This window comes from Drosophila teissieri, chromosome 2L (assembly GCF_016746235.2).
Source record: "Drosophila teissieri strain GT53w chromosome 2L, Prin_Dtei_1.1, whole genome shotgun sequence".
Lineage (NCBI taxonomy): Eukaryota > Metazoa > Arthropoda > Insecta > Diptera > Drosophilidae > Drosophila > Drosophila teissieri.
In genome coordinates, this window is record NC_053029.1 from 237,069 (window position 1) to 262,598 (window position 25,530).

Sequence of the window (25,530 nt, forward strand, 5' to 3'; positions counted from 1 at the left end):
GTTCCTTACGGTCATAGCTAACTTTAAAATCTTTACAGGCATACGCACAGCCATCCCAAACATAAGTCCGCAGAGCCAGCCTAGAGTATCGCCATTGGTTTTACCGCCCGGCATTTCCGGAGTTCCACCCTTCGACGCCAGTCTGGTAAGTAACAACGCATAATATTTTTAATTTAAGCGAACTACAAAAGTCTTCAAGATTTTTCCTTACTTAAAATTAACTATGGCTAACCATTAAAAATCAAAATTGAGTTTATTACTAACCCTAAAATTATTTTACAATCGAATTGCTAACTTTGGATGCAGCATGACCTGGGTGCTTACGTCAGTGGACGGCGAACCCAGAGTCCGCCTCCAGCTCATCAGCAGGCTTCGCCCATAACACCGGTAATACACAAGTTTTACTTGCGGAGCTTTCATGTAGCGTAACCAAACTAAGTTCTTCGTGTAGTCATATTATTTTGAGTACTGCAGTTAAAGCATTTTCTTACAAAAAATTTGTCTGCCAAACCTTGTTTTTCAGAACGATTCCACGTATCGAGGAGTGGCTGCATCCAGGGATTTCATGCTCTACCAGCATCATTTAATGCGAGGTGGCGACTACGATGACAAGATGGGCAGCAGTCCGCCGCTAGAGTTACGACGCCCTGGTAGTGGTCCTCCAAGGACCATCGCAGTTCCCCATAGTTTGCAGAGTCCTCAGGATCGCACAGCAGCTGGTAAGTTCTCATACTTCATAGCCTTGGGACTCCTTAAATCTCCTATAACCTATAACGCATTGTTTCTTCCAGATTCTCCGCAAATGGCACAGGTATACGTACACAATACGCGGATTCCCCCGGCCCATTTCAGCGAAATTGCATCAAGAGGCATGTACGAGAGTGGTGGCTTGCAACTGGAACCACCGCCGGCCCATCGCCCAACTGCAACCATTAGTGTGGTGGTGCCACAACAAATGCCTGCAGTTTCCTCTGGAAGTCCGTTTATCGGACGGGATGGCAGCGTGCAGCCAGGAAGCCACCATCACTCAGGCAAGGCAATGGATATGCAGCTGGATGAGATGGACCGCATGTCAATGATAGCAGCTGTCGGTAAGTATCTACTGACCGTGAAGAAATGTAATAATATATTTTTAACGAATATTCTAACTTTGCAATCGCAGTTAAGCAACAGCAGGATCATCTGCCACCTGCTTTGCCTGCAGGCATGGAATTGGCCGCCCAGCAAGCATCACCAGCGATGGCGCCCCCACCAGGTGATTCGCTGGTTACTCTGCTGCAGCGCTATCCGGTAATGTGGCAAGGCTTACTGGCCCTTAAAACAGATCAGGCCGCTGTCCAAATGCACTTTGTGCATGGAAACCCCGATGTGGCAAGAGTGTCGCTTCCCAGTTTGGTGGAGACCAATACACCGTTGCTGAGGATTGCGCAAAGAATGCGACTGGAGCAGACACAACTGGAGGGAGTCGCCAAGAAGATGCAGGTATGTATATACAAATTAAACATGTAGCTTTGCATGGTATATGGATTTGAAAGTTGGAGCATCACTAATATCATTCACTTAAAAAACCCAGGTTGACAAGGAGCATTGCATGTTGTTGGCTTTGCCCTGTGGAAGAGATCACGCCGATGTACTGCAGCATTCAAGGAACCTCCAGACCGGTTTCATTACCTATCTACAACAGAAAATGGCTGCCGGCATTGTGAACATACCCATTCCAGGAAGTGAGCAAGCGGCCTTCGTGGTACACATATTTCCGTCATGCGATTTCGCTAATGAAAACCTAGAGCGTGCCGCTCCGGATCTTAAGAATCGCGTAGCCGAGCTGGCACATCTCCTGATTGTCATTGCCACTGTCTAAACCACTGAAAATACAAAACCAACGGACTTTGAACCATAGAATATACCCGGACGTTAAACTTCACAGGATTGTACAACAACAAATGAGGAACCAGAAAAAGAAACCAACAAAAACATGTTACGCTCTTCTAGTATTTTAAGTAATTTTAAATAGCGATTAAACAAGCAAAAGTTTAAAAAAGCAAAGGAAAACAAAACACAACTAAAACAACTTAAACAAGCAGAAACATGCAAACTAAAGTTTGAATAAATAAATGCAAGAATGCAAAAGTACATTGAGGCCAAGATCACATATAAATGTAAAGAGATCCGCAAGAGACTCAAACAAAATGAAAAAAAAACCCTTTAAATTCCGACACTTTGAAAGCAAAATATTTGTCTAAATTAATTATATAACTCTCCGTAATTAAAAACCTTTAAGAAAAAGCTTGCAAAGTATCGTTAAGTTTGATCTCAAGAAAGAAAGTTTTATTTTTGCTTATTTAAAAAGGAAGAAACAAACACAAAAACCAACCTACACATACAAATTGAAAGAAATGTTACAGAAAGCTTACAACATATTAACTGTTTACTGTACTATGCATACTACTACCCGTACATAATATTAATATTCGATCCTAATCCTAACACGATTAAGTTTTTATTGGTGAATAACTTTCGACTACTTCGATAGAAAAGTAACTACACCTCGTTATACAAAGTTTCCGCCTTCGAACAACCGACCATTTTATTTTTGACAGATCGGTTCCTTGGCTCTATGGAATGCCTGCATATAAAACTAGTATACGGGGCCTAGCATAGACCCAAAGAACTTCAGATAAGTCCGGACTGTCGCCCATGCTGTCAAGCACAATTAGGTTTAAAGATGCGCCCAGAGGCTTTTCCTACGATAACATACACACACATACATTATACTACGATTATTTATCTAGACGCGTATTTTATTATAATTAATATGTTAAGCCCACTACTTTAAAGCTCAGACACGTTTCACTTCGTGTTTATTTCACTCTGCACCAGAGTTTCTTCTCTTCTAGTAAAACTTCCGATAGTTTCCGATTTGACGCTGCACGTCTTTTGTTTGCAAGAGACGGCAAACTTTTGTTTTTCCATTACATTTTTTTTTAACACCTTCACCACTGCCACAAACCTAACTACAACTCACTGGTATAAATCTGAATGTAGGTGTTCCGATCTCCTCCCACTTTTTAGTTTTTGTGAGCGAAACTTTGTACAATGTTGGGTAGTTTCAGGATCCTCCATTATGTTTATACCATTATTCTGACACCCTACAAACCAACACGTAAACATACCACTCACAAAATAATACAAAAACCTATATAGTACCCTCTCTGAACACTCCCTAACTTTAAACGTAAGTTTTCACACGACTTGTAAATTATGTAACCGGAATAATATAGAGGGCAGAACACACGAGTGAAAAAAAACAGAAAATTAAAAAATACATCTGTAACATATTTAAATTATTTAGGCTCTAACAAGTATAAAATGTAAATACAGTTTAATTAGTGTTTAGCGTGTATTTAGTTGTATGTTTTAAAACTAAACTAAAAGGAAATCTGTACATTATATAACATAATTACCGATACAAGAACACGAGAGATCAGATCTACAACAGGTCACCCAGAAACAGATAAACAAAAGAAGTTAAAAAGAGAATAATTCAGAAAATAAAAAGAACACGTTTTCAAGATGAAACATAGAAAGCGCTGTTAAAAATATGTTAATGTATAAGTTGTATGATTTAAGAGACTTTTTAGTTATTTCCTAAGTTACTTTGAAGAAAACGATTAAATTACACTTATTTCATACACTTGGTTTGTTTTTATTTTCTCCGCTCCCAGATTCTATAGGTTCTATAGGTTTCTCGGGCCGTAAATCCAAATCGAACCCCATAGCGAAATACAACTTATACATACATATATGCATTATATATATACATATATATATATAGATGTTAATGTTATAACTGTAATTAAATAAATTCTATACCTATGCAATCGTTGTAGGTGTTTTACGAGTTTATTTTTACCAAGGTAAAAGCTGTGTGGAATCGGTTTAAATCGGGAGCAAACGTTCAAAATCAAGTTTTATTCTCCTCCCGAAACTTTTCCGGGACTTTTCGAACAAAATTGGCGACGATCGATGCACTATTCTATTCAAATTTATTTTGATACCTTTTTCTAACTTTAAAATATTGTGACCGAGGCAAGGTCTGACGAGGTGGCAACGCCAACCGGCGAAACATCGATGGAGACAAATATCTATAGCTATCGATAACAACGAATAAACATCGTTGTAGTAAAAATAAAGTTAATTAAGGAGAAGTTCCTAGTTTTAGAGATTATAAACTTTAAAACAGTTCTACAGCATGACGAGCCTGATACAAAGGAGTAAGTTGCACGGTTTTTAAAGGTTTTATTTATTGGCTTGGCCTGGCTCAGACTATTGTTGTGTAACTCTGTAACATGTATGTTCGACCTTTTACTGATTTTAAATAATTTTAGGTCTTCCCCTGGCCAAGACCAGTTCTCCAGCGCTACAATTCCTTCGCTTTAGGGGTAAGATCAACATACAGCGGCCGAAAGCGCCGCACTACGAGCGAGCCCGGGTAGTGGCAGTCACCCATCCGAAATATCCGGAGCTCCCAAAGGCTAAGAGCTGCTTCAAAACGCGTGCGGAGCGCACGCAACAGCAGCAGGAAAATCCATACAACGAAATCATCGCACGCGAGGTGCGCAATTGGCTGGATCACTCTCGGCTGGTGGCCTTCTTTCATCTAAATTCTATAACAGCCGATGACATATTCCGCGTGCGCGTTCAGCTGCACAAGCAGAACCTGCACCTCAAGTCCTACGGCAGCAAGATCATCGAACAGGCGGTAAAAAACACACGATACGAGGCGATTGTGCCCCTGTTCCACTCCAATCATTGCATCGTCTTCTCACCGGATCCGCAAAAGACTGCCGCACTGCTGCGAATCGTACGCAGGGTGCCGCAAATGGTTCTGCTGGGAGGCATCGTGGAGGAGACCATACTGAGTAGGAACCAGCTTGTCGACTACGCCCAGATGCCCGGCCTGCAAGCGGCCCAGGCACAGCTTGTCCAGACTCTTAACCAAGCACCTGGCCACCTTATTCAGCAACTGCAGGCGCATCAGAACAGTTTTGTGCGCGTACTTGATGTCCATGCGAAAAACCAGGGTAAGGAGGACACGCCGGAGTCTACGTAGAAGTCCAAATGAGTCAAGTTTGTTAAATAACAAGAAAACAAAAATTATATAATTGTTTTTCACTCTAAACTAGCTGTAGTAATTGTTAACTCTCGGCGCAATCTGGTTTTCAGTTCACATAAATATGATCGTCTTAATTTATCACATAATTTAAATGAGTGTAGCTAAAAGTTGAACAAAATCCTGGTAACATGAGATTATTGTACTGTAAAGTTTGAAAATGAAAACCAGAAGAAGCCCATTTGACTAGATTGCACTTTCCAACGGGGCCTGAAACTTCTGCTGGAATGATGGCGTCAGTTCCGGAGTCCTCAGTCTTTAGATATGGTGCCAGCGTTGCCTGCAGTTGAAGGCGAGGTTGGCCAAGGCCTCTGCCGCTTCCAATTCGTCCTTATGATGAAGCATCCAGTGATCACCACGACCAGGCTCAGACACATCTGTGGTAAAGATCGTTTGTCCACAACTGCCGTTACTGCCAGCTTTCTGCCTAAATGAAATCGTTTTATTATCACATATAACCATGGCAGCTCCTAACTATGTTACCTGCTCGTATTCCACTCGATGTGATAATTGTTTCTGTCCGGTGTGAACTTTGCTGCACTTTCCAGCCACTTGTTCAGTTGTGTGCCCTGTTGACTGATTGTTTTTGCCGTGGAACTATCACGCAGATACTTTTCCATCATCTGGTGCTTGTACTTGGCCCTGCCCCCTGGTTGTGCTTCTGATAAAATGGGTATCCGCTCGGACAATCCTGCAGATCCTACAAACACAATCGGCTTGTATGGGGATGAAGATTCGTTATTGGCATTGCCATCGCTACCAGTGCTGTGGCTTGAAAACTCGTCATTATCGTCTCCTTCGTCATCCTCCGCGGGACACGAGTGCATCTCCTCCTCCCAAATACTGTCCTCCGACGAGATGCTAAATTGTTCCACATTACCTCGGGCATTGTGGTTGTAATTTTTGATCAGATGACCCCAGGATTTCTTGGCTTTCTCTCGCTCCGAGTTCTTAAGCTTTCTTCGCCAGTTTGCGAACCAATTGCAAATCTGAGTGTACGTGAGCCCAGTCTCTGCAGCAAGCTGTTTTTTCTCCTCCCTGCTGGGATAAGGATTCTCCCGGCGACGAATTAACCAGTCCTTTAGCATCCTCTTGATGTCGGGAGTAAATAACCTCTTTGTGGCTCGGGTTGCTGGATGCAGCTCCTCCTCCGGTGGCCAGGCTCGTCTGAAAAAGCGCGCAAAATGAATAACAAAATCCACAAATATTTTTTTTAAATCTTACCTGCTGTGACGACGATTTCGTTTAGGCCGCGTTGACTTGTCCATGAGGTTCTGAAAACAAGGAAAGTGATTTAGAGAACTGGCACACAATGGCTCATCGCTATCTCTTTTATAAATACTTTGTAAGTCAATTTAGTTTTTAAAACTTTCAGTGGGTGGCGCTATTTCTGGCTCACCGATTTTCATGTTTTTTGGCTCTGTGGATATTTTCTTTCTCTCAAAATAACGAAATAAATATTTTGGTTTGCCCAATCTTTTAGCAGGAGAGTTCGAGAGCTAGAAGGTGATATCACAGCAAGCAAGAGAGTATTTTACTTCGCGTAACATAAGTAGAAATCTGTTAAGGGACTTTTTCCTCATCTCACAACTGCGCGCATTAAGATCGTGGTTCATGTTGTTCGGATTCGTTGACCAATTCTCCAAATAATGATGTTTTATGATCAAACTAATATAAACGAAGATGTAAAGTGTTTCTACAATTTTGACGACTGGAAACTTTTGGGAAAAGTTCATATAGTTAGGTGATGCATCGTATTTGTTGACATTCTTAGGCAATTTTGTTAACATTAATTATATAACTCGATCTTGACGTTGACTTGTTTTTCCACACCACTGAATTTAAATTCAAATATGCATATACGTTTCTAACGTTTTGAAAATGTAAACTATTTTATTCTTGTTTAGCTCTGCATTGTTCTTCACCCACCTGTATTTGGCTTATATTTTCTGATTAGGTTTCATTATATTTCAGAATTTTAAAATTGTCAAGTGCTTGTGCTTTGTACGACGTTCTCGGGCAAACTAAACTCTGAGAAAAGTTTTCAAAACACCTCGGAGAGGCAACGTAGATCATTTAGCCTATTTACAAAGTACAACTAGATATGTTTGCTTATTTTAAAATTGTCTCAGTTCTCGGTGAAATCAAAGAGAGTAGAGAGAAACGAAATTGATCGTGCTCTGTTGTTCTGCGAATTACTTTCACTCTCGATTGGAAATGCTATGGTGCGGATATGCAGGGGGCGGTGGTCGAGATGTTCTTAGACTTTTAAGAGGTACACTTGTCCCAATGTGTGTACAAAAGTTACCAATTTAAAATGTACTGAACACGGCATGTGATCAAAAGGAAAATGAACTCCAGTTGGTGATGCACTGCTGAAAAGGGAATGAAGGAAACTGCAGGCTAGAAAAGCTGAGGAAAACATACAATGATTCTAGGAATTCGAGAAATTCCAAAAATTTCTATTCGCCTGGCGCCTAAATCTATAGAACATAACACTATGACGTTTTAACTAGTAGCAGTTTTCCATTCCAATTGGAATTCACAATTACATATTTCAAAGTGCCCCCGCACTAGTGTGGTTGCCAGACTGTTTGTAGAGTAGAGCCCCGGAATGTGGCCATTTTTACCTCGCTGATAAAATACCCCAAACATAACGCTGTCATGTAAAATTTAGCACCTTCCGTTGGACAATTGTTTATATCTGAAACGTAATAGCGCAGGCTAAGTTGAAATACAACGCAGGAAGACCTAATCGCCGGCAGCCATGGACGAATCGGTGCGATATGACCGCTGCCACCAAGTGCAGCTGGGCGTTTTGAGCGAATCGCAGTTGTCATCTGTGGAGGAGGACGTGCAGAATCTGCCGCTGCAGGGAACGGGAAACGTAAGTGTCTCGCTTTTTATCTGACTCATGGTTTCCCTGGTGGCATTACGTTCCCCGTTCTTCCGTTTCCCGATCCGAAGATCCTCTTCACCCACGACGGCGTGCTGCTGAAGAAAGCCAGTGCGGAGCACATCGCGGATCTGAACACCAGCGGCTCCCTTTCCCTGGTGGAGTATTCGCGATCCTCCGCGGAACTGCCCCGCAGGAGATTGTTGCTGGAGTGGCAGCCCAATGACAGCATCATGATCGCGGACGACAGCCAGGACCAGGGCGACTGGGCGCTGGTAGACAGGATTTCCGGGCGGACACGCACCACCTCCGAGTGCCGTGCCTTCAACACTAGGCCCACTGAACCGAGCGGTGGGGCGACACCCGTTCGCGAATCATGCGCGCTCAACTAGAAGACTTGTCGTCCGTAGAGGTGCGCCATCGCGGACAGACGATCCGCTTTATGCGGAAAGGGGCAAATGGCTTGCACAGTGAGTTCTTTTTCCAGCACGGAAACGCAGACCTGTTTGTGCGCTCGATGCGCGATCAGCACCTTATCGAGAACGCCGAGACCAGTCGCAGCGGCGGCGAGGAATATGCCATCCTGACAACCGAGAACCAGAAATTAAAAAAGACGTTTGCAGAACTTGACATTGGCCAGATCAAGGCCAGCCATTTGCCTCGAGAAAGCTGGCTGCCCAACAAGCTGGCCGGATTCCTGGGCAACATTCCCGACTACGTACAGCCTCCGTTTCAGCGCTCACCCAAATCGAGGCCGGGAGCATTGATCTCCGGCGATCGGCAGACTTCACCGGACAATTATCAAATTATTGGGCTAAGTGGCAGCACGAATAGTGCCAGTTCCTCGAACGGACAGAGTCGTGGGGGCAGTGCAGAGAAGTCTCCCGCCGACAGTGAGCTGGAAACTCTTAATGCCCAGGACGAAAAAATAGTTAACAACTTGCCTGATCGCCAGCGGGTGGAGAGAGGTGGGTCGATATTAATTGTAATCTTAAAAGAGAAATCTTGACTCGATGTTATATTTGAGATAAAAACGCTTAGGAATGAACTAATAGTAACTAAACTTGGCAGGTCTTCCCCTAACCGAGACTCAGTGGCTGGAGTTCCAGACGCCAGACGGCCGAATTTCCGATAGCGCACGAATCAAGGAGATCATCTTCCGCGGCGGCGTCGTCCAGAGCTTGCGGTCAGAGGTATGGAAGTTCCTTCTCAACTACTACCTTTGGTCTGATACTCATGTGGAGCGGATCGAGCGCCGAAAGCAAAAGTCTATTGAGTACTACAACATGAAGGCCCAGTGGCTGGCTATGACTACGGCCCAGGAGGCGAACTTCTGTGGCTACCGGGAGCGCAAGTGCCAGATTGAAAAGGATGTGAAACGCACAGATCGCTCTCTGCAATTCTTTGCGGGAGAGGATAATCCCAATCTAACCCTCCTCCAGGGTATCCTTATGACTTACGTGATGTACAACTTTGATCTTGGTTACGTTCAGGGAATGTCCGATCTGCTTGCGCCCATTTTGGAGATTCAGGTGAACGAGGTGGACGCCTTCTGGTGCTTTGTTGGCTTCATGGAGCTGGTGTTCACCAACTTTGATATCGACCAGGCGGGCATGAAGACGCAGTTCGCCCAGATTCGTCGCCTAATTGAATTTGCCAATGCCCCGCTATTTAACTACATGAGATCCCACGACTCGGACAACATGTACTTCTGCTTCAGATGGCTATTGGTTTGGTACAAGCGGGAGCTAAACAACGAGGACGTTTTGAAGCTATGGGAATGCCTGTGGACTCGGCTCCCCTGTCCCAACTTCCACCTACTCTTCTCGGTGGCTATCCTCGATCAGGAGACGAGAGTGATCATCGAGAGCCAGTATGAGTTCACAGAAATCCTGAAGCATGTGAACGAACTGTCTGGAAATATAGACGTTCAGAAAACCTTGCAGGTTGCTGAGGGTATCTACCTGCAGCTTAAGGCCTCAGAAACGTTGCCCAATGACATACGTAGCATCATAGGCGAGCCACTTCTGCCAGCAGCCTCCGGTGAAGAGATTGATGGGGGCATGGCAGACGATGAACCTGCATACTCGGACGATGGCTTCGACGAATTGGTGAAAGAACTCACTCCCGAGGAGAAGGTTCGGCAGCAAGTTTTGCTTGAAGAGGCCTGCGAGCGCTCCCTCTTTCTTCAGTTCCACTAATTCAAATGAATTGAAATCGATGGACCCCTGGAAAAAGGAAAAAGCCAAAAGCCCCCAGAAAAGTATGCGCAAATTACTCTGCCCTTCAGGATCGTTGGTTAACTAGATTGTGGCTCTTATAAATTCACTTTTACAAAAAACATCAATCCAGCATCTGACTGTTTTCCCGTGTTAAACACGGCCGCCCAAGAGCATCCGTAAAAAATCATATTTTGGTAAAAAAAAACCTTGGGGCAGTGTTATCTTAGACCATAAGACTTAAAGTTTACTATCGCATCGAACTAAGCGAGGCGGGCCAAGCGGATACACTGATTTATATATTGTATATTATACATTTGTACTCTTTTGTAATTATTGTAAGTTCCTTCCCTCACCTCAGAACCAAAACTCCACCCTCATCCCATATTCGATCACCTTTAAATATATAACGAATTTCGTTCTCGTGCCTGTGAACTCAAAACATTTGAGGTATCACTTTGTTTGCTTTATCGGATTTTCACTCGCCTTTGTTGTCTTTTTTTTAAGTTTAGTCAATTACTAAGAATACATCCCTATACAAATACATTACAAGTGCATAGCAAAAAAAAAATCTAAATACAACATCAAAATTCACACAAATAACATTTCTTGTTATATGCTTTTTTTGAGGAATACATCTTTGAAGTTTTGAAGTATATGCACAATTAATCCATATCAGAACTTGACTCTCATTGGTATCCAGGTGCGCCATATCACTAAATGGTACGATCAAGGTAAATATCGCAGGTACCAAATAAATCGGTTCAGTCTTAAACACAGCAGCACAGATTCAACAGGGAGTCTTTTTGTGTTTCATGATTTAAATGCTGAAAAGTTCTGTTGATTGCGTACATAAAGTAATGAAATGTGCCGAAAACCGGACTTTTGATCCGAGTTGTGTTGGGAAAGTTAAGAGATTCTGGATTTCAGATATCAGGCGAACAGAAATGTCAGGAAGTGGCCAACGAGAATTTCGTTTCTAGTAGTCACCTACTGCTAATTATGATCGCCGGGTGCATAAAGTAATGAAATGTGCCGAAAACCAGACTTTTAATTCGAGTTTTGTTGGGAAAATTTAGAGATTCTGGATTTCAGGTACCAGGCGAACAGAAATGTCAGGAAGTGGCCAACGATCATTTCGTTTCTAGTAGTCACCTACTGCTAATTATGATCGCCTGGTGCATAAACTAATGAAATGTGCCAAAAGCCGGACTTTTGATCCGAGATTTGTTGGGAAAATAAGGAGATTCTGGATTTCAGATATCAGGCGAACAGAAATGTCAGGAAGTGGCCAACGATAATTTCGTTTCTAATAGTCACCTACTGCTAATTATGATCGCCGGGTGCATAAAGTAATGAAATGTGCCGAAAACCGGACTTTTGACTCGAGTTTTGTTGCGAAAGTTGAGAGATTCCGGATTTCAGGTACCAGGCGAACAGAAATGTCAGGAAGTGGCCAACGATCATTTCGTTTCTAGTAGTCACCTACTGCTAATTATGATCGCCTGGTGCATAAAGTAATGAAATGTGCCGAAAACCGGACTTTTGACCCAAGTTTTGTTAAGAAAATAAGGAGATTCTGGATTTCAGATATCAGGCGAACAGAAATGTCAGGAAGTGGCCAACGATAATTTCGTTTCTAGTAGTCACCTACTGCTAATTATGATCGCCGGGTGCATAAAGTAATGAAATGTGCCGAAAACCAGACTTTTAATCCGAGTTTTGTTGGGAAAATTTAGAGATTCTGGATTTCAGGTACCAGGCGAACAGAAATGTCAGGAAGTGGCCAACGATCATTTCGTTTCTAGTAGTCACCTACTGCTAATTATGATCGCCTGGTGCATAAAGTAATGAAATGTGCCGAAAACCGGACTTTTGATCCAAGTTTTGTTAAGAAAATAAGGAGATTCTGGATTTCAGATATCAGGCGAACAGAAATGTCAGGAAGTGGCCAACGATAATTTCGTTTCTAGTAGTCACCTACTGCTAATTATGATCGCCGGGTGCATAAAGTAATGAAATGTGCCGAAAACCGGACTTTTGACTCGAGTTTTGTTGCGAAAGTTGAGAGATTCCGGATTTCAGGTACCAGGCGAACAGAAATGTCAGGAAGTGGCCAACGATCATTTCGTTTCTAGTAGTCACCTACTGCTAATTATGAGCGCCTGGTGCATAAAGTAATGAAATGTGCCGAAAACCGAACTTTTGATCCAAGTTTTGTTAAGAAAATAAGGAGATTCTGGATTTCAGATACCAGGCGAACAGAAATGTCAGGAAGTGGCCAACGATCATTTCGTTTCTAATAGTCACCTACTGCTAATTATGATCGCCGGGTGCATAAAGTAATGAAATGTGCCGAAAACCGGACTTTTGACTCGAGTTTTGTTGCGAAAGTTGAGAGTTTCGGGATTTCAGGTACAAGGCGAACAGAAATGTCAGGAAGTGGCCAACGATCATTTCGTTTCTAGTAGTCACCTACTGCTAATTATGATCGCCTGGTGCATAAAGTAATGAAATGTGCCGAAAACCGGACTTTTGATCCAAGTTTTGTTAAGAAAATAAGGAGATTCTGGATTTCAGATATCAGGCGAACAGAAATGTCAGAAAGTGGCCAACGATCATTTCGTTTCTAGTAGTCACCTACTGCTAATTATGATCGCCTGGTGCATAAACTAATGAAATGTGCCGAAAACCGGACTTTTGATCCAAGTTTTGTTAAGAAAATAAGGAGATTCTGGATTTCAGATATCAGGCGAACAGAAATGTCAGGAAGTGGCCAACGATAATTTCGTTTCTAGTAGTCACCTACTGCTAATTATGATCGCCTGGTGCATAAAGTAATGAATTGTGCCAAAAACCGGACTTTTAATCCGAGTTTTGTTGGGAAAATTGGGAGATTCTGGATTTCATATATCAGGCGAACAGAAATGTCAGAAAGTGGCCAACGATCATTTCGTTTCTAGTAGTCACCTACTGCTAATTATGAGCGCCTGGTGCATAAAGTAATGAAATGTGCCGAAAACCGAACTTTTGATCCAAGTTTTGTTAAGAAAATAAGGAGATTCTGGATTTCAGATACCAGGCGAACAGAAATGTCAGGAAGTGGCCAACGATAATTTCGTTTCTAATAGTCACCTACTGCTAATTATGATCGCCGGGTGCATAAAGTAATGAAATGTGCCGAAAACCGGACTTTTGACTCGAGTTTTGTTGCGAAAGTTGAGAGATTCGGGATTTCAGGTACAAGGCGAACAGAAATGTCAGAAAGTGGCCAACGATCATTTCGTTTCTAATAGTCACCTACTGCTAATTATGATCGCCTGGTGCATAAAGTAATGAAATGTGCCGAAAACCGGACTTTTGATCCAAGTTTTGTTAAGCATATAAGGAGATTCTGGATTTCAGATATCAGGCGAACAGAAATGTCAGAAAGTGGCCAACGATCATTTCGTTTCTAGTAGTCACCTACTGCTAATTATGATCGCCTGGTGCATAAAGTAATCAAATGTGCCGAAAACCGGACTTTTGATCCAAGTTTTGTTGGGAAAATAAGGAGATTCTGGATTTCATATATCAGGCGAACAGAAATGTCAGAAAGTGGCCAACGATCATTTCGTTTCTAGTAGTCACCTACTGCTAATTATGATCGCCTGGTGCATAAAGTAATGAAATGTGCCGAAAACCGGACTTTTGATCCAAGTTTTGTTAAGAAAATAAGGAGATTCTGGATTTCAGATACCAGGCGAACAGAAATGTCAGGAAGTGGCCAACGATAATTTCGTTTCTAATAGTCACCTACTGCTAATTATGATCGCCGGGTGCATAAAGTAATGAAATGTGCCAAAAACCGGACTTTTAATCCGAGTTTTGTTGGGAAAATTGGGAGATTCTGGATTTCAGGTTCCAGGCGAACAGAAATGTCAGGAAGTGGCCAACGATAATTTCGTTTCTAATAGTCACCTACTGCTAATTATGATCGCCTGGTGCATAAACTAATGAAATGTGCCAAAAGCCGGACTTTTGATCCGAGATTTGTTGGGAAAATAAGGAGATTCTGGATTTCAGATACCAGGCGAACACAAATGTCAGGAAGTGGCCAACGATAATTTCGTTTCTAATAGTCACCTACTGCTAATTATGATCGCCGGGTGCATAAAGTAATGAAATGTGCCAAAAACCGGACTTTTAATCCGAGTTTTGTTGGGAAAATTGGGAGATTCTGGATTTCATATATCAGGCGAACAGAAATGTCAGAAAGTGGCCAACGATCATTTCGTTTCTAGTAGTCACCTACTGCTAATTATGAGCGCCTGGTGCATAAAGTAATGAAATGTGCCGAAAACCGAACTTTTGATCCAAGTTTTGTTAAGAAAATAAGGAGATTCTGGATTTCAGATACCAGGCGAACAGAAATGTCAGGAAGTGGCCAACGATAATTTCGTTTCTAATAGTCACCTACTGCTAATTATGATCGCCTGGTGCATAAACTAATGAAATGTGCCAAAAGCCGGACTTTTGATCCGAGATTTGTTGGGAAAATAAGGAGATTCTGGATTTCAGATACCAGGCGAACACAAATGTCAGGAAGTGGCCAACGATAATTTCGTTTCTAATAGTCACCTACTGCTAATTATGATCGCCGGGTGCATAAAGTAATGAAATGTGCCAAAAACCGGACTTTTAATCCGAGTTTTGTTGGGAAAATTGGGAGATTCTGGATTTCAGGTACCAGGCGAACACAAATGTCAGGAAGTGGGCAACGATCATTTCGTTTCTAGTAGTCACCTACTGCTAATTATGATCGCCTGGTGCATAAACTAATGAAATGTGCCAAAAGCCGGACTTTTGATCCGAGATTTGTTGGGAAAATAAGGAGATTCTGGATTTCAGATACCAGGCGAACACAAATGTCAGGAAGTGGCCAACGATAATTTCGTTTCTAATAGTCACCTACTGCTAATTATGATCGCCGGGTGCATAAAGTAATGAAATGTGCCGAAAACCGGACTTTTAATCCGAGTTTTGTTGGGAAAATTTAGAGATTCTGGATTTCAGGTACCAGGCGAACAGAAATGTCAGGAGGTGACTTTACGGAATATAAAATTAAGCAGCTCTCGAAAGTAGGCAACGAAAAATTGACGATCAACTGATCTCTCCCATCAGCCCGAAAGTATGCAATCATAAAAGTAGGGATCGTTAGCTATGTTGGCAGTACAAAACAGTCATCTTAGCTCTACCACCGTTTTTGGCCAAGTTATGGTAAAAACGACGATTGAAATAGTCAGGTTTTTGACAATATTGTATTTCTGCTTCTTTATTCATTCAGTAAAAACTCGCATGTTGATGTAATTTTTAAAATTTATTTTTTTATATATTTATTTATCATCAATATCAATAGTTGATGCTTGGGTGTTACTTGCTGTGGTTGCTTCTTCTGGTTGATGTTGCTTTTGTATGTTCTGCAGTTATATAATAATTTTAATTACGAGTAATACTTACAAATTAAGTATGCAATATATGTTGGTTGTTTGTTTTGCTTTCTTCTTTTTTGTGTGTCTTGTTAACGTCTCAAAATAAATGGTTCTCGTAAAGTGCGGACCATATTCGTCCATAATTCATTTACTCAACTGAATAATTATACAAAATGACCTAAATATAGCATTGCTGCTCATCAAGCGTGCAAGATTCATATTCTCGGCTTCTCAATTACAATAAAATTGATTTAATTAAAAAATTCTATTTTTCAATAAACACTCCCCACCTGTTAGTTACGCGCCAGGACTTGCATGTTGCTTGTTGTGGTTCAGGGGACACACAAGTGCATAATAAAAAATACAAATTACAATTACAAGAGTTTAAAATATACGATGGAAAGATAAAGACTTGCCATTTGCATTCCATTTCTTTTACATTTACTAATTACAAAATTAAAATGTTCAAAATTACACGCAGCTTTCGGGGGACACACATAGAGAATAGAGAGTTCAGTATACAACATATTGGGGGTGGAAGTGTGGAAAATGGTTTAGTATGAGAATACATGGTGCCTTACTATATTAAAAACAGTTAAGCAATGCGAGTCATTTTAAGATTATAAATTATGTACAGGTATCAGTATCATATATAGAGACTTTGCATGTATCAGGACAGCGCAAGAAACCCAAGTATATGTGTCTCTACTTGTTATGTATGGATAGTGTTTTTGTTTAAACATTTTTCTGTCGCTTATTAATTATACGTGTTAGCAATAATTTAAACGGAAAATCATCGTCGTGCAACAGCACTTTGTTTCTCTTGTTACAATTAAATTATAAGCGCTTTTTAATTATGTTCGTAATTATATGAATAATTAGGCAGCCAAAAAAAGGGAAAATATTGACTTATCAAGCACCATATAAGCAGCAGATGAAACTTGAGTAAGCCATGGGTACGGTCCTCTGCCCTCCAGTTCAGACGGAGTTGCAGCAGTGTCGAACTGTATAGCGTTGAGACAAACCCAAATCCATTCTCTCTAAATTGGCTCCTAATCTCTATATATAGATTATATATGGTTCTTATACTTTACACAACTTTAAGCTTAAGGGATCTAGTGGTAACAGTTAACCTAGCATTTAATTTTCGCCTCGATCTTGTTTGCATCCGCATCTGCAGCTGGTTTCTCATCATCTTTCTGTCGTTGATTTTCTGCTCCGGTGACTTGTATGTATTGGCCGTGTTGGCTCGTCCTCTACGTGATTTTCTCCGGCCCTTAAGATGGGCCGTGTCATTCTGCTAGCGCTGACGCTCGGATCTGCGCAATACTCATTCGTTCCGTTCCTCCGCTCCCGATTCGCTGCCAGTGGAAAGATTAAGTGTACTGGCATCTGCCGAAGAGCGTGTATGACGAGTGGATCGCAACTCCCGTCGCTTCTCAGGCGGTTGTCCTTCCACGGAACCAGATCCTTGTTCGTTGCCAGACCTCGGACGCTTCAAGCGGTTTGAGGATCGTCGATTCTCTTCAGCCGCGGCCGCAGCCGCCGCCGCAGCTGCCGCAGAACTGGAGGATGAGCCACTCAGATTAGCAGCTGAAGTATTGTCCGCTGTATCCAGATCGTCCACGCTGCCGCCATGACTACTGCCTGGATTGGCAGCCGAAGGCTTTTTGAGTATGGGTTGTATAATTAGCTCATCGGCTTCTTCGTAGGGCGGTGGCAGTTTCGCTGCATCCGCTGCATTTGTTATGGTTAGCGAAATGCGCGACTCGGAGCGCTCGGAACGCTCGCTGCTAGTGCTGGCTCCACTGCTAATGGGAGGAGCTATGGTTATTGTAGTTTGACTGGGCAGATTAGCTGCCAGTCCCGCAGCAGCTGCTGAGCTGGAAGAGGAGCCTGATCCGCCTCCAGAGGCATTAAGGGGAGTCAATGTTACTTTATCCTGTTCCGCAGACATGGGTGCTGGCGTCGAGCTGCTACTGGAGCTGCTTCCGCCTCTTAGACTCTTTTCTATGCTACTCATGCTGGCTCCAAGATTAAGGGGTAACCCTGCAGCAAGGGCAGCAGCAGCCAGTTCCTCCTTTGTGGGGTGTATTTCGCCACGTGATCGTTTGGAAAGCGCCTTCTGCTGTTGTTGATGCTGTTGCTCCGCGTCTAAAGCTGCAGCATAGGCAGCCGCTGCTGCGTTTGCTGAACTTGAGGAAGCAGATGATCCTCCCGATGAGGAAGTAGGTATCAGCGAGATTCCTGATCCCAGACCTAAGGTCTTGGTGTAATAGTCCATCTGTTGCTTAAAGGCATCCTGCTCACGCTGTCGTTTTGAAGAAGAGTGGCTAGTGCTTCCTGAGGCAGAAGAACCACCTCCACCACCGCCTCCAGCCGAGCCACCAGTTAGGCCAGCCAAACTAGCTAATGATCCAGGACCACTCAGAGGTAGGGATCCGCCAGCAGCCGCCATTGCCTGTGCAGCCATTTCAGCCAAAAAGGCCTGTGAGAAGTCACTAGACATTCCAGGAATTTGTGGCAACTGAGCTGCCGCTGCAGCCGCAGCCGCAGCTGCTTTCGAGCTCTTACTGGAGGAAGTGGATGTGCCCGTATTTGATCCGGATGTTGACGGCATTTTGCCTTGCGAGAAAGCTTGGAGCGCGGCTAAATCAGTTGGCAGAGCTCCGCGGGCAAGACTTTCAAACCATTTCTGCTGTTCCTTGGCCTGAGCGTTGGCTTCACTTGCGGCTTGGCTGCTTCTCTTGCTTGAAGATGTGTTACCTCCACCAGAAGAGCTCGGGGTTCCTGGAAGAGGCGGCATTCCCAGAGAGCTCATCAACCGCGTTGCCTGCGCCAAATCCATGTTGCTCATACGGCTCAGCGACTCGAGGAGATGTGGATCCGCTCCTGGCATAAGTAGACTACTGAGTTGGGCCATGTCTGCTGCTGTGGGTGTGGTTTGGGATTGATTTCTGCTGCTCGATTGCCTGCCACGTCCGGATCCTGATGTTGAAGTAGAAGGCGTGGTTACTGTGCTAGCTCCACCGCCCATGCTGGCCATTGCATTCATCAGACTCGCTGCTGAGTTGGCAGATGCTGCGGTATTCCTGGACTGACTGGATTTCGATTGTGACTGATGCGACTTAGACTGCGTAGAGCTCGTATTTGAGGCGGATGAAGTGGCTCCATTTAGCAGGTTATACTGCTGAGCCAACTGATCGTATGCAGAACCAAGTCCACTGGATCCGAGGGAATACGGATTCAGACCACCTAGTCCCATGGGCGGATACAGCAGTGACGGATTCGGAAATAGGAATGGAAATCCTGCCGCCAATTGTGATGCAGAAGCCGCTGCGTTCTTTCCACCTGATGCGCCAGAGCCTCCAGTGCTAGCGCTAATAGCAGCTGCCAATTGAGCAGCTTCATTTTGCGCCTGTTGTTGCTGTTGCTGCTGCTTCTTTTTACTAGCCGAAGAGGAGGACGAAGTGGCGGATGATTGCGACTGCGCCTGGCTCTTGCCGGAGCCCGCTCCTCCGGATGCACCACCTAATCCGCCAAGAGTTGGTCCGGCAGCAGCCATGAGCGCAGCCAGCGACTGAGTGTCCATCCCCGCCAGATTACCCAATCCTCCCATTCCAGCCAAACTGGCGAAAAGGTTCATGTTGTTCAGGTTACCTAATCCAGGAATATTTCCCATTCCGGGCATTCCTCCAAATGACATGGATAGCAACGGATTCTTTGGATCAAATGCAGCCAGAGGATTCTTGGGATCAAATGCGCCCAGTCCAGGAAGATTAGCCAAAAGGCTGGGATTTAGACCGGCTAAGGAGTTAAATTGTAACGCCGCAGCTTGATCCAGTTGTGATGCCGCTGTTTGGCGGGATGTTTTCTTGGAGCTGCCTGAGTTCCCTCCCGCTGGCGATTGAGCTGCAGACGTTTGCTGGTGTTGCTGGGTGTGGGACGATGATGAGGTGTTACTTGAATTAGATGACGGGCGACCTCCATGCGATTTTACTGCCGAGGAGCCGTAGCTGCTTTCCATTGATGGCTTTGGAGACGGTGCTGACATGGGATTTTGCATCTGTTCCAGCCACTTTGGATCCACTTCGTAATTGGGGTTCTCCGTAAGCCTAAGGTATAAAAAGGGTTATTATATCAGAGATTAATTTGTTATTGATAATGGTGTTGAAGCTAAATATTCCATTCTTTTCGTACACTCACCATTGCATAAGTCTCTTCAGCTGCGGCGCTTTGTTGCCTCCCAAGCGTTTGCCAGTCTGCTTATTGATCACTGGTACTGGCTCCTCTCCTGTCAAATTCTGAGGGCCGGGCATCGAATGTTGCTGTTGTTGCTGCTGCTGTTGTTGTTGCTGTTGCTTTTGCAATTGGGCTGCACTTGAGGATTGTTGTGAGCTTCCCTGCTGGCGGTTCGAGCGCCGACTATTGCCACTTCCGGAACCACCTGCCCCGCCACCTCCCACGTAATCAATGCTGAGCTGGTCGCCCAGTGGACTTGTCATGTCTGAAAGCCACTTGTTGACCTTCACGTCGTGCGGTGAGTTTGTCGAAAACTTTGAACTGATCTTCATGGCCTGTTCCATCTCGGCTAGCATGTTTTCATAAGCCTTCCGTTGAGCGGGGGGCAGGAACTGCATCATCTTCTGCTGCTGCTTAAGGAACGTCTGAGGGTCGGTGGCCATTGTCTGTGCCAACAGGGCATTGAGACTGTCTTTGGAGGACAGACCTCCCATTGCCATATTCTGCAGGGCGCTCAAGCCGCTGCCGCCGGCTCCTCCGCCGCTGGCCGACGAGCTTCCTCCGGCGCCGGATCCGCTGTTGGACGAGCTGCCCTTGGATTCTGAAAAAGACAGATACATTCGATTAGTTGAAAATCCAATTAGATGGGTGCCAATCTTCGGCTGGTGTAAAAGTAAAAGCGCAGAGACTCAAACTCACTTCCGGGCACTGTGGTAACAGTGATAGTAAAGGGTTTCTGATTTGACTGCTGGTTGGACGAGGATTGAAGGTTTGCTGGCGTCACCGATACGCTTGGCGGGATCTGCGGTTTCTTTGATGACGGCAGCGATGGGTCAGGGAAGGTCTTTTGCTCTTTAGCCGCCGATAGGCCGAGCACGATCTCGTCCAGCTTCTTTCGCTTTTTCTCCTTACCAATAACAGGCTCTTCAATGGTCTATAATTAAAGAAAACAAAGGTTTAAGTTGCATCAAACAATGTAGGAGAAATTTAAGTAAATTTAAACTTACGCAATTGTTCTTCTTCATTAATTTGTTAAGCGTGTCGTCTAATTTGCTCTTGCTTCCCATCGAGGGAAATGCGGAACTTAAAGCACTATGCACACTGGATTTCTTAGAAGGCATAGAGAAGTCCTGAACCTCACTCAAATCGATGGCTCCCGCACTGGAAGCCGACTTAAGCATCTCAGTCATATTCATTTTCGGTAGGCTGTTGGAAACATTTTTAAAAATATGTAAGTTCAATGGGAAACCTAATGAACTATTTTAATAAACCCACCTTGAAGAAAGGTCCATTGGTGCACCCATTGAGGGAGGAGGAGTCTTCAGGGCGGGGACAGCTGGCTTGCTGAACTGTCCCGAGGATTGTCGCGAGAGCGATGCATGCTGATGAGCTGGAGGCGGCTGCATGCCACTTAAAGCAGAAGAATTACCACCTCGACCACGGCCAGAAGAGCCGCTCAAGGCCTCCATGTTTGCAATCTCACTCTCCCAGTCCTTCGGTGCCACTAGAGTTGAGGTAAGGTTAATTGGTGAACAGTTATATAGTTTGAAATAAACTTACTTGTCGAACTGTTAAGCAGAGCGTGGAGCTTAGCCCTTTCCGTCTCTACGTCGATGGCGATGTGTCGCTTGCGCTTCTTTCCCACTCCAGAGCCGGCACTTGGAACGCTCAATCCGCTCACTGCACCGGCTGAAGAGCCACTGGCTGCACTCAGAGACATTCCGGGAAGCAGAGACGATAGGGAGGTGGCATTTCCACCTGCTGCAGCTGCCGCAACGGCCGCTGCCACCGCAGCATTGATGCTTTTGGCGTCCAAGCCAGGTAAGCTGTTGGAAGAAGAGGGCTTCGATTGGGTGACCTGGGGAGCTCCCGAGGAGACGGATGCAGCGGACGCCGAACTGGCCACCTGCTGCATGTGGGAGGTCTGCAAGTGCTTTGTGACACCTTGGTCTGTCGTTATGGTAATGACATCGGGTGTTGTGGAGCGACGCTCCAAACTGCTCAAGTGAGGAATGGATTCGTGAAGAGCAATGCTTAGATCAGTGGCCCCCTTGCAGGATGCAAAGGCACTGTATTTGCTATCCACAGGCCAATTTCCTGACTCCACGCAAGCCACAATGTGCGCAATACGACGCTCTAAGGCAAAATCCTTGAACCAGCGGATCATGCACATTTCAAGCTTGGGCTTATCCAACTTTTGCTGCTTGACAGTGGCGGGTTGGATCACTTCCAGATCTGGGAAGCGTGCTTTGAGCTCTGCTGCCTGCTTCTTGCATTCCTCTTCTACTGCTTTCTCTTTTTCCTTCATCACCTCGTCATCATCGGGATCTGAAGGACCAGCCACCAGGTCGAGTATGTCTTGGTCGGCAGTGGGTTTTTTGGGCACAGCTACTTCGGGTTCAATGACAGTTTCAGATTTATCAGCGGGCTCCGAATCTATTAGCGGTTTTTGCACCTTTTCTTTTTCCTCTTTTTGTTCCTCAGCCTTTTCATTTTCACTTGATTTTGATTTTTCACTCTTCTCTTCATCAGCCTTCTCAACAACCTTGTCTTCAGATTCCTTTTCGGGCGATTTCGATTCCCCAGAACATTTTTCTTCTGTATTAGAGGCGACTTCATCAGTCTCCATTTCTGACACTTTAACATCAGGAGCTCCAGGGGAACTTGGCTTTTCTTCTGAAGATTTCTTATCCTCCGTATCACTGCACTTCTCAGGCGAACCTTCCTTCTCCTGGCCATTTTCGGCAACGGGCGATTCCTCAACTTCCATTTTTTCTTCGCTAGGTTTGCTATCTTCAATTTCTGGAGCACATGATTCAGGGATAGGTTTATCCTTATCCAAATTTGTAGCTTCGTCTAGTGCGACTTTTTCCGTAGTTTCTGTATTCGACTCACCTTTATCCTCTACCTTCGTACTCTCTTGAGCATCTGAAACTTTATCTTCGGGAATATCAGCAGTATCCTTCTTTTCAGGACTCTCTTCAGCTTTAATTTCATCTTTAATGGGAGTAGCTGGCGACTCTTTCTTGATGACACTGTCATTAGTCATTAGCTCATCATCTAGGTCGATGACTTCATTCTTAACGGAAGCTGCCTTTTCTGCTGCCGCCTTTTCAGTTGCAGCAGCTTTTTCCGTTGCAGCAGCTTTTTCAGCTGCCGCTAACTTCTCGGCCTTTTCAGCATTAAAAGCCTCCAGTTTGATAGTACGCTGAATCTGAGCTTCTAGTTCCCGAATGAAACGCTTCTCAGACTCTCCAAAACTGAAGTTTGGATCATTGAAGATAAAGGTTTCGGAGCGATAAAGTCCGTGCTTAAGGACGGCGGTGATCAATTCCTTGTCGTGTCGACCAGGCTCCCACCAATCGGGAGTATCCGCATTCTTGGTGCAGAGTTTTAGGCGCTCCTCGAGCATGGGATTACGAGCCACTTCTCGCAACTTGGCAAGTACTTCCAGGCGATCCAGTATAAGCTTGGCGTGCTCCTTCTCGATTTCTTCGATGATGCCTTCTAGGCCGCGCTCCGATTCAAGGAGCTTCAAGCCCGCCTGTCGTTTGCACATGGCCACAAATACCTTATAGTAGTCCGTCAGTGTTTCATCACTCTTTCTCTCGAGGTGAGCCATCTGCTTGAACTTGGTCCAGTCGGGCGAAAGGGAACTTCCATTAGAGGAACCCATTGGTGTGGAGAGGTGCAGGTCGACACCATAACCGGTGAGAACTCTAAGAAATTCGTATTCTTCGCGGCGGTTCCATTTTTTTGGGATAAGCTGCAGACGTTGGGACTCGCGCTCCTTCGCCGCTAGTTCCATCTTTCCCTGCCGCTCCATTTTCTGTAAGGATTGCCGAAAATATAAAATAATAATAATTAATAATTTTGTTGAAACACCACTAGATGTGATCTTGCAAAAACTTAGTAAGTTTTATAGAGGAGGCATAGAATCATTAAGGCTTTATGATAAAATCTATTAAAATTGCCATAAAATATAGGCTCCCCAATCGCATGGTATTGCAGGTACCGCGAGTATCGAAGCTTAGTACGCCTCCTATAACACTCACAAACACCCATAACGCAAATGTTTAATGTTCCAATTGCTTAGTGTTCGTCAATGTCTACCAAATATATTGATAAGCTGATTAATACCCCTCCTCGTACATACAAAAAATGGTTTAAATCGGACCATTAGAAAAGTATTAAAACTTTACTACTAATTACCTAAAAAGATATTTACTGCTTGCTGAAGCATCTCTGTCGCACTGTCCAGCCTCTTGTTAAAGCTTTGTTTTATAGAAACAAAACTCCTTTATAACATGTAGACGTAACATAAATATTATTGTGAATTACTTTTAAACTAAGTCATTAATCAATAAATTAAACTGATGCCTGATTTATTAGGCAATAATGTACGATTAATGCACATTATAATTTGAAAATGAAGTGTAATTAGTCTGATTCCTGTCGAAACTATGTTTATTAAAATGGGTCATATACTAATTAAAGTTTGTAAAACAAAAAAAGAAGAAAACATATTTTTATATTTCAGCTCTCGAAATATAACACTCCATATGTGATGTGTACATTTCGCATTTGCAAATTCATTACGAATACTTTCCAAATTGGCTTGAAAAATATTTAAACAGTCCACCAGGAACGACCCTTTGCCAGTGCACCACCCTTCACTGCTTCCCCAGGGGTTGGGATCACCCATCGCGTCTGTGGTGGTGGTGTTGTGGGGTGGCCACGTTACGACACCTTCCCTCATCACTATAATCATCACCGTATAGCAGGCTCCTGGCTTTCGAATTACACACCATTTTTGCAAAAAGGGAAAGACAAAATGCGAATGGCACGCGCATATGGAAAATAAGAGCGAGACAAAGGCCCAAAGAGAGAGGAGACCGAAACTGGAAAAACAATAAAATAATAATAATAAAAGTAAAAAATCCATTTTACACCCCTAATAACGCTTCGGCCGGAGGACAGAGGCCAAATGGCGACAGCAGCAGAGAAGGACGTGGAAAAGGAGACACGGCACAACAGCACGCCGCACCAAGCAATGGCGCCCAAAAGAAAGGGGCATTCAAGGGGGATTTCAGTCAGAAATGGAGACAAACAAATGAATCCTGTGAGACCAATTGCACGCGCCACAGCCGAAGAAGTTCATACAGTCCTCATACACCTAGCACCCACCCACATTTACTTTATGCCCTGTTTGGTGCGTCGGTTTAAAATGAAAATAATAGGGGGCTCATACTACAGTTAAGACTAGAAACAGAAGCAAAAGCCAAGCAAATACACAAAATTGCATGGGACCTAGTGGTCAACACACATCCATTGGACTTACGGCTACTATGTATGCAGTTTATTCCATAGTTTTGAAGTTTAAATTGAAATAATATAAAAAGTGGATATTTTTTTGCAGTAGTTTCGATCTTTATATCGCTTAATATGTTCATATAATAAGAAATTGACATAAATGCACGTATAAATGCATAATGCAGAATGCCTGCAGAGATTACATAGTTTTAGGCC

The 25,530-nt window shown here is 43.9% G+C and overlaps 5 protein-coding genes across 24 annotated transcripts in view; 3 read left to right on the forward strand and 2 right to left on the reverse strand.

Moving 5' to 3' along the window:
- LOC122617180 (protein split ends) overlaps window positions 1-3,692 on the forward strand; it is a 45,745-nt gene extending 42,053 nt beyond the window's left edge. For 6 of the 8 annotated variants that reach the window (XM_043792915.1, XM_043792923.1, XM_043792957.1 and 3 more), the window contains 6 exons: window positions 39-145; window positions 307-387; window positions 524-719; window positions 792-1,091; window positions 1,163-1,482; window positions 1,574-3,692. In XM_043792915.1, coding sequence (XP_043648850.1) covers window positions 39-145; window positions 307-387; window positions 524-719; window positions 792-1,091; window positions 1,163-1,482; window positions 1,574-1,861 — 1,292 coding nt within the window. In that variant the 3' untranslated portion in view covers window positions 1,862-3,692. The remainder of the gene's footprint in view (window positions 1-38; window positions 146-306; window positions 388-523; window positions 720-791; window positions 1,092-1,162; window positions 1,483-1,573) is intronic. The other 2 variants (XM_043792932.1, XM_043792941.1) reach the window with 1 other exon arrangement.
- A 446-nt stretch (window positions 3,693-4,138) lies between these two features.
- LOC122619003 (39S ribosomal protein L10, mitochondrial) lies at window positions 4,139-5,160 on the forward strand. The gene is made up of 2 exons (XM_043795668.1): window positions 4,139-4,274; window positions 4,389-5,160. Exons 1-2 carry the CDS (start codon window positions 4,253-4,255, stop codon window positions 5,111-5,113), a joined length of 747 nt encoding a protein of 248 aa, XP_043651603.1. The 5' UTR covers window positions 4,139-4,252; the 3' UTR covers window positions 5,114-5,160.
- A 4-nt stretch (window positions 5,161-5,164) lies between these two features.
- LOC122618987 (homeobox protein Mohawk) lies at window positions 5,165-7,209 on the reverse strand. Of its 5 annotated transcripts, XM_043795652.1 has the most exons (5): window positions 7,103-7,209; window positions 6,398-6,447; window positions 5,934-6,340; window positions 5,657-5,873; window positions 5,165-5,596 (listed from the first exon to the last, which is right to left on the reverse strand). In XM_043795652.1, exons 2-5 carry the CDS (start codon window positions 6,439-6,441, stop codon window positions 5,425-5,427), a joined length of 840 nt encoding a protein of 279 aa, XP_043651587.1. In that variant the 5' UTR covers window positions 6,442-6,447; window positions 7,103-7,209; the 3' UTR covers window positions 5,165-5,424. The 5 variants fall into 5 exon arrangements, with proteins under 5 accessions (XP_043651587.1, XP_043651550.1, XP_043651578.1 ...); XM_043795615.1 differs by having other exon boundaries at window positions 5,657-6,340; XM_043795643.1 differs by having other exon boundaries at window positions 5,165-5,600; window positions 5,657-6,340; window positions 7,103-7,208.
- A 608-nt stretch (window positions 7,210-7,817) lies between these two features.
- LOC122616082 lies at window positions 7,818-10,878 on the forward strand. Its single transcript, XM_043791369.1, is given in 4 exon segments — window positions 7,818-8,060; window positions 8,141-8,426; window positions 8,429-9,037; window positions 9,141-10,878. Coding segments are annotated over 4 exon segments (2,145 nt in total). The 5' UTR covers window positions 7,818-7,940; the 3' UTR covers window positions 10,271-10,878.
- Window positions 10,879-15,628: 4,750 nt separating this feature from the next.
- The window catches only part of LOC122618474 (ankyrin repeat and KH domain-containing protein mask), a 40,962-nt gene continuing 31,060 nt past the window's right edge, over window positions 15,629-25,530 (reverse strand). For all 9 annotated transcript variants that reach the window (XM_043794993.1, XM_043795000.1, XM_043794983.1 and 6 more), the window contains 6 exons: window positions 21,562-23,830; window positions 21,277-21,505; window positions 21,009-21,207; window positions 20,701-20,935; window positions 19,966-20,602; window positions 15,629-19,874 (listed from right to left, as the gene is read on the reverse strand). In XM_043794993.1, coding sequence (XP_043650928.1) covers window positions 17,090-19,874; window positions 19,966-20,602; window positions 20,701-20,935; window positions 21,009-21,207; window positions 21,277-21,505; window positions 21,562-23,830 — 6,354 coding nt within the window. In that variant the 3' untranslated portion in view covers window positions 15,629-17,089. The remainder of the gene's footprint in view (window positions 19,875-19,965; window positions 20,603-20,700; window positions 20,936-21,008; window positions 21,208-21,276; window positions 21,506-21,561; window positions 23,831-25,530) is intronic.

Excerpts from the sequence above, each read along its gene's own strand:
- LOC122619003 (XM_043795668.1), top strand. The coding sequence starts at position 4,253 with ATGACGAGCCTGATACAAAGGA. Across the intron at positions 4,275-4,388 it reads GACGAGCCTGATACAAAGGA|GTCTTCCCCTGGCCAAGACC; the intron begins GTAAGTTGCACG and ends AAATAATTTTAG.
- LOC122618987 (XM_043795615.1), bottom strand. The coding sequence starts at position 6,441 with ATGGACAAGTCAACGCGGCCTAAACGAAATCGTCGTCACAGCAG. Across the intron at positions 6,341-6,397 it reads CGAAATCGTCGTCACAGCAG|ACGAGCCTGGCCACCGGAGG; the intron begins GTAAGATTTAAA and ends GCGCTTTTTCAG. Across the intron at positions 5,597-5,656 it reads ATCGAGTGGAATACGAGCAG|AAAGCTGGCAGTAACGGCAG; the intron begins GTAACATAGTTA and ends TCATTTAGGCAG.